The sequence below is a fragment of the Nycticebus coucang genome, chromosome 4 (assembly GCF_027406575.1).
Source record: "Nycticebus coucang isolate mNycCou1 chromosome 4, mNycCou1.pri, whole genome shotgun sequence".
Taxonomy (NCBI): domain Eukaryota; kingdom Metazoa; phylum Chordata; class Mammalia; order Primates; family Lorisidae; genus Nycticebus; species Nycticebus coucang.
The window spans coordinates 135,399,235-135,405,886 of record NC_069783.1 but is presented as its reverse complement, the minus strand read 5'-3'; the positions used below and the strand labels follow the sequence as shown (position 1 = coordinate 135,405,886).

Genomic DNA, 6,652 nt, shown 5'->3' with positions numbered 1-6,652 from the left:
CTAGCTGCCACTGCCCTGTGAAATACAGCAGCCATTAGTCCTGTCCCCATGTTACAGACAAGGAAAGTGAGGTTCTCAGAGGTTACAAAGTCAGGGTGCCAAGTCCTGTCCACTACTAAGACCCTGACTCTCCCACCTCCTGTTGACACTGCCCTCTCCTGCCTTTGCCTCCACACCACCCTCTCCAGCCCCCACTGTACACAGTTAGTGTAACCATAAAAAATAAAATAAAATATAATGTGTGCCCCTGTCATCCCAGCTACTCAGGAGGCAGAGGTGGGAGGGTCTCTTCAGTCTCGGAGTTCAAATTCAGCCTGGGAAACACAGCAGCACTCTGTCTCTTTATATCAATAAAAACAAAGACTGACTGAGAAGACGTCACCTAAGTACAGACACACACACGTTTATCTGGAAGGGTTTCCCCTGTCATTTTCCCTGTCATTCAGCAGGAGCCTGGACGTGGCTTCTGTTCTCTCTCCACACAGGTCTCACAGTTCAGGGCTGAGGACACACTCATCCTTGCCCTCCCGCTTCCTCCCCTTGCAGACGTCCGGACTCAGCTCTGGGATAACAGACTGGGTACTACAAAGGCTACGGGGCATCCAGACGTCTGATCCTCTGCATAGAGGATTGACTATGTTCATTATTTCCCCCACTTCACACCTGGCATATCCATTCCTCCTTTCATAAAAGGTCTAAGTTCATTTATGCTCAAATGAGGGAGACAAAAATTACCCCGAGAGTCGGCAAACTCTCAGCAATGACGGTCAAGTTACTGACCTTCTCCTCCCGGAGTAGAAAGATGGGGTGCAAACTGGATGAGGGGGAGGCCCTGGTGCTCAAGTGCATCTCCACAACCCTTCCACCTGGGAAAAAGCTTTAGGTGTAGCTTTAATCTCTGAAGATGTTAGAGGGAGATAGAAAAGGACAATGATAGATGTGAGGATCTGTCTCAGTCTGTGACATGATGGTCTCTTTGCCTAACACTTTTCCTTCCATGTCGCCCCCATTGCAGCCCTCCCCTGTCCCCACAGCCCAGTAAGAACTGCTACCTAAGGAACACTTCCCCGACCCTCCCTCCGGATCCCCTAAGTCAGGTCATCCCAGATATTCTCAGGGCACTCACACATTTCTTGGTAGCACTTCTAATAGTCTAACGGGATAACTCGTAGCGATTTAGTTGTTTGGTGTCTATTGTCCCTTCTAGAATATAAATCCCAAGGACAGGGACGCTATCTGGTTTGTTCAATCCTATGACCCCAGGACATAGCCTGCAATAGGGCTCAATAAATATCAGAGAAAAGAATGTTGAATGAGGCTGGACGCCGTGGCTCACGCCTATAACCCGAGCACTTTGCTAGGCCAAGGTGGGAGAGTGGCTTGAGTTCAGGAGTTTGAGACCACCCTGAGCAAAAATGAGATTTCTGTCTCTCCTAAAATTGGAAAAATTAGCTGGGCGTGGTGGCACATGGCTCCAGTCACAGCTACTGGGGGGAGGCGGGAGGCGCTGAGGTAGGAGGTGTTTGAGGTTGCAGTGAGCTATGAGGACATGTGGACTCTATCTAGGAATACAGTCTCCAGCTCAAAAAAAAAAAAAAAAAGAAAGAAGAAAGAACACTGTTGAATGAATCTCCCCTTTCTGGTGACTGTGTCCATGGACTTTGCAAGCAAGTGCAAATTCGCTTCTTCCTTGCTCGCCTCCATCTGAATAAAGAGAACCTCTCCTCCTAGCCTGGTGTTGTGGCTCAAACCTGCACCTACCACATGGGAGGCCAAGAATTTGAGTCCAAACTGGGCAATACAGCAAGACCTGGTCTCTACACAGTAAAGAATTAAAAACAGATCTTGCGTCTCCGCGTGTGTGCGCTTAAACTCAGCTGGTCCACCCAAGACCCCCTGGGCACCAACCCTAGTCCCCACCGCGGCCCCCTTTACGCTCCGACAAGATGAAAGAAACTATCATGAACCAAGAGAAACTTGCCAAGCTACAGGCACAAGTGCGCATTGGTGGGAAAGGAACTGCTCGCAGAAAGAAGAAGGTGGTTCATAGAACAGCTACAGCAGATGATAAAAAACTTCAATTCTCCTTAAAGAAGTTAGGGGTAAACAATATCTCTGGTATTGAAGAGGTGAATATGTTTACAAACCAAGGAACAGTGATCCACTTTAACAACCCTAAAGTTCAGGCATCTCTGGCAGCAAACACTTTCACCATTACAGGCCATGCTGAGACAAAGCAGCTGACAGAAATGCTACCCAGCATCTTAAACCAGCTTGGTGCAGACAGTCTGACAAGCTTGAGGAGGCTGGCTGAAGCTCTGCCTAAACAATCTGTGGATGGAAAAGCACCACTTGCTACTGGAGAGGATGATGATGATGAAGTTCCAGATCTTGTGGAGAATTTTGACGAGGCTTCCAAGAATGAGGCAAACTGAATTGAGTCAACTTCTGAAGATGAAACTTGAAGAAGTTACTGGGAGCTGCTATTTTATATTATGACTGCTTTTTAAAATTGTTTTTGTTTATGGATCTAATAAAATCTAGATCTCTAATATTTTTAAGCCCAAGCCCTTGGACATTGCAGCTCTTTTCAGTTTTTGCTTATACATAATTCATTCTTTGCAGCTAATTAAGCTGAAGAAGCCTGGGAATAAAGTTTGAAAGAAAGGTTAATAAAGTTCTTTGCCTAGTAAAAAAAAAAAAAAAAAAGAATTAAAAACATTAGCTAGGTATGGCGTCCTAGTCCCAGCTATTGGGGAGGCTGAGATGGGATTGCTTGAGCCCAGAAATTCAAGTTTACAATGAGCTATGATCATGCCACTACACACCAGCCTGGGCCAGAGAGCAAGACCCTGTCTCAAATGAACAAGCAGTACGGAAGCTCTGCGAGGAGCAGAGAATTTTAGAGCATGTTAGCATAGCAGAAAGTAGACACCTGGTGAAATCAGAAGTTCTGGGTGCAAGTGCTCACTAGGCCTGTGTGACACTGGGTCTGCTCTGTGGGAAAGGATGAAAGTTTCTCCTACCCGTTGAGGGACAGTACCACGGCCTATAAGTTATACTGAGCAAAGGCTGAATAATAGGAGAAAATTTGTAATTTGTGTGAGCATGGGAGGCCTCACAGCAAAGAGGTAAAACCGTCACAAACTTGTTGGGCCTGGAGGCTTATTTGCCATTTAACAAAGAGTGATGAGTTGAGAGGAGCCACAGGACAGAGGACGAGGGGTTGGGGCTTCTAGGCACCTGGTCAATGGTGGGCACGTAAGCGTGGGGGGAACTAATGGAAGTAAGGGTCATTTAATAAGGTTTGTCATGCAGACTCCAGAGGACACTGTCTCCAGGGAGAAGTGTCTTCAAGTCAAGAGTGGGAAGGGAGGACCCCGTCACTGAGGGAAATTGATGCCCTGCTTTGAGATGGAAAGGGAAGGGCAGGGAGCTCCTCCTGCCTCTGCTGTTACTCACTTGCCTTGAACTCATGCCAAGTGGCAGATTGGGGGGTGGTGTGTCCTGATCCCCTCTCCTCCCAGTCTCATCATTTATAAAATGGGTTCTCATGTCAGTGCACATGAAAGTGTGTGTGGATCTGGGGTGCCCTGCAGATGCTGCCTTGGGGTGCTCTGAACCCGGTAGCTCAAGGTCCTCAGGGAGACCACAGCTCCTGGGAGGAAATCAGGGGCCTTCCAGCAGGAGGAATGTCTTGGGGCGATAATACCTCGAGTCACTCTAAATTGGTGGCCGCTCACATATGAGGCTCGTCATAAAAAAAATCCTAAGAGATGGGTGGTGCCTGTGGCTCAGTGAGTAGGGCGCCAGCCCCATATACCGAGGGTGATGGGTTCAAGCCCAGCCCCGGCCAAACTGCAACAAAAAAATAGCTGGGCGTTGTGGCGGGCGCCTGTAGTCCCAGCTGCTCGGGAGGCTGAGGCGAGAGAATTGCGTAAGCCCAAGAGCTGGAGGTTGCTGTGAGCCGTGTGACGCCACGGCACTCTACTCTCGGGCGGTACAGTGAGACTCTGTCTCTATAAAAAAAAAAAAAAATCCTAAGAGAAAAGGGGCTGTGAGGAAAAGTGAAATTTCTCAGGTGTTCTGGTAGTGACCTATTCCTGTCGTCTCCCCCATGACTGTGACTATTTTAGGACTCAGTAAGGCTGCACATTCCCTTGTACAAACTGATAGCAATGTAATTAAACCCTCTGCCTAGAAATGGAAATTGCACCTGGCAGGACGCAACTGATGATCCCCTTAGGGCCGAGAACTCGCTCTTGCCCGTGTGGCACTGTGTACACCGTTTCCCCTTCCTTCTCTGAGCATAAACTCGTAGTGCTTTGAGTTCTCTTTTTAACCTTTTGTACCCTCTTGCCAGTTCTCAGTTTGTGAGTTAAATATAATTTCTGACCCTATTCCTGATATGTTTGTGTAGAAATCATGATTGAATTCTCTTCTAAATATTATTCTTAAACTGTACAGAGTGAAAAAAACAAACCAGGTCTCCTTCATCTTTCTAACAGATGAAGAAATGAGGATTAAGTACTGCAAAGTTAGAATCGGCCAGTTTAAGATGGCCTCGGTGGCTCACGCCTATAATCGCACCAGGGGTCCAGGGGGATGTGTTGCCTGAGCCCAGGAATTCACACCAGCCTGAGCAAGAGTGACATCCCTGTCTCCACTAAACAATTCAAAATAATTAGTTGGCTTTTGTGGTGGGAGCCTATAGTCCCAGCTCCTCAGGAAGTTCAGGCATGAGGATTGCCTCAGCCCAGGAGTTTGAAGTTGCTGTGAACTATGAGGACGGCACAGTATTCTACCCAGGGTCACAAAGTGAGCCTCTGTCTCAAAAAAGAAAAAGAAAAAGAAAAAAATAAACCAATGAGCTAGTTCAGCAGTTCCAGCCCATGCATTCACTGAATCAGTCTCACTAGTGGTAGGTGTGGGCTCAGCACACCATTCTAGTCGCGACCACAGGCAGTTTCCACACAAAATGCTCCGGAGACACCACCTGGGTGCTGAGAATGTGCTGGGGCACCAGGCTTGTCCCCCATGCTCTATACCACTGTCCTCACTGCTTTTGGAGTCACGTGACCCTTCAAGAGTCTAAGCTCACAGCACCCTCCAATTCCTGGATTAGGCAATCCTCTTGCCTCAGCCTCCGGAGAAGCTGGGACTACAGGTGCCTGCCACAATGCCCAGTTATTTTTTCTTGCAGTTTGGCTGGGGTGGAGTTCGAACCCATCACCCTGGGTATCTGGGGCCCGCACCCTACCCACTAAGCCACAGGCACCACCCCCTTTTTGCATTTAAAATGTTTTCAGCCACTGCAGCTTTCTAAAGAAAAGATTCTGGAGTTCTGGATTGCATGTGGCTGTCCCTGTCACGCCCCCCACGCCCCCCAGTGAAACTGCAATCATAGCCTCATAAAACATTCCAGTGGGAATAGAACTTGGAAAGTATAGAAATCACATTTTTAATCTTTCTGCTACTAACAACACCCCCCTTTTTTTTGAGACAGAGTCTCAGTATACCGCCCTCTATAGTGTGCTATAGCATCACAGCTCACAGCAACCTCAAACTGTTGGGCTTAAGCAATTCTCTTATCTCAGCCTCTCAAGTAGCTGGGACTACAGCTGCCTACACAATACCTGGCTATTTTATTGTTGCAGTTGTCATTGTTGTTTAGCAGGCCCAGCCAGGTTCCAACCCGCCTCCCTCAGTGTATGTGGCCAGTGCCCTAACCACTGAGAATCGGGCGCCAAGCCTCCTTTTTTGTTTTTGAGCTGCAAGCAAATCTCGTCCCTTCACAGGTTTTGTGTTTGAAGAATCCTCTCTACGAACTGAATTTTGAATCTAATATTTCATCCATTTCCTTTATTCTTCTTAATCAAATCCTCTCCTATAGCATGCTCTGCTTGGTCTCTGGGGCTGGCTTTAACACATTCATCAGTTATGTCCCATAAACTTCTGTCAATAAATAGCTGGAGCTTCTGATTGTGGGGAGACCAGATAAACACACACAAATCACACAGCACTACACAGCCACAACACCACCACCCCCACCAATATCACAAACCAACATGTGTCTGACTGCAAACTGCAGCTTAGGGCCCTTTACGGAAGGGACTACGGGCCTCACCGTGAACACCCTGCAGGTCCCCCACGGTGTGCCAGCAGAGAAATGGTGTTAACACAGACACAGGTCAGGACGCAGAGGCAAGTTGTTCACTGTGCTCTAGTTCAGGAGAAGCCAACTTTTTTTTCTCTGCTGTAAGCTGGAACAATATGAGTTGTCTTGGGCCACACACTAAATACACAACACTAATGAAAGCTCATTAGCAAAAACAGAAAAGAAAAGGTCCGTGCATAGTCTATGTGATTTCCAACAGCACAGATAAGCAAAAAAAGTCCTCAGAAAATCAGCACCCAGCCCTCGGGTCGCAGTTTGGACACCACTGCTCTAGCTGACAACGTAGAGTTGTGTAACACAAAGATTTCCAAACATATCCTAACACATCTAACTATCAGTGTTTACAAGGATCTGTAATCTAGAGCCTTCACTGAAGATCACCTTAGTCCCTGAGGGTGCAGAGAGGAGGCATTTTTGTACCTTGCTTAGAAAGCATCAATGGAATATTCCCTCCCTCCTAGTACCACAGGCATT

At 47.4% G+C, this 6,652-nt stretch overlaps 1 protein-coding gene across 1 annotated transcript; it reads left to right on the top strand.

The window, feature by feature from the left end:
* The first annotated feature begins 1,931 nt into the window (after positions 1–1,931).
* Positions 1,932–2,703, top strand: LOC128584896 (transcription factor BTF3). Its single transcript, XM_053590170.1, has one exon. The coding sequence runs from the start codon at positions 1,947–1,949 to the stop codon at positions 2,433–2,435; it is 489 nt and encodes a 162-aa protein (XP_053446145.1). The 5' UTR covers positions 1,932–1,946; the 3' UTR covers positions 2,436–2,703.
* The last annotated feature ends 3,949 nt before the right edge of the window (positions 2,704–6,652 follow it).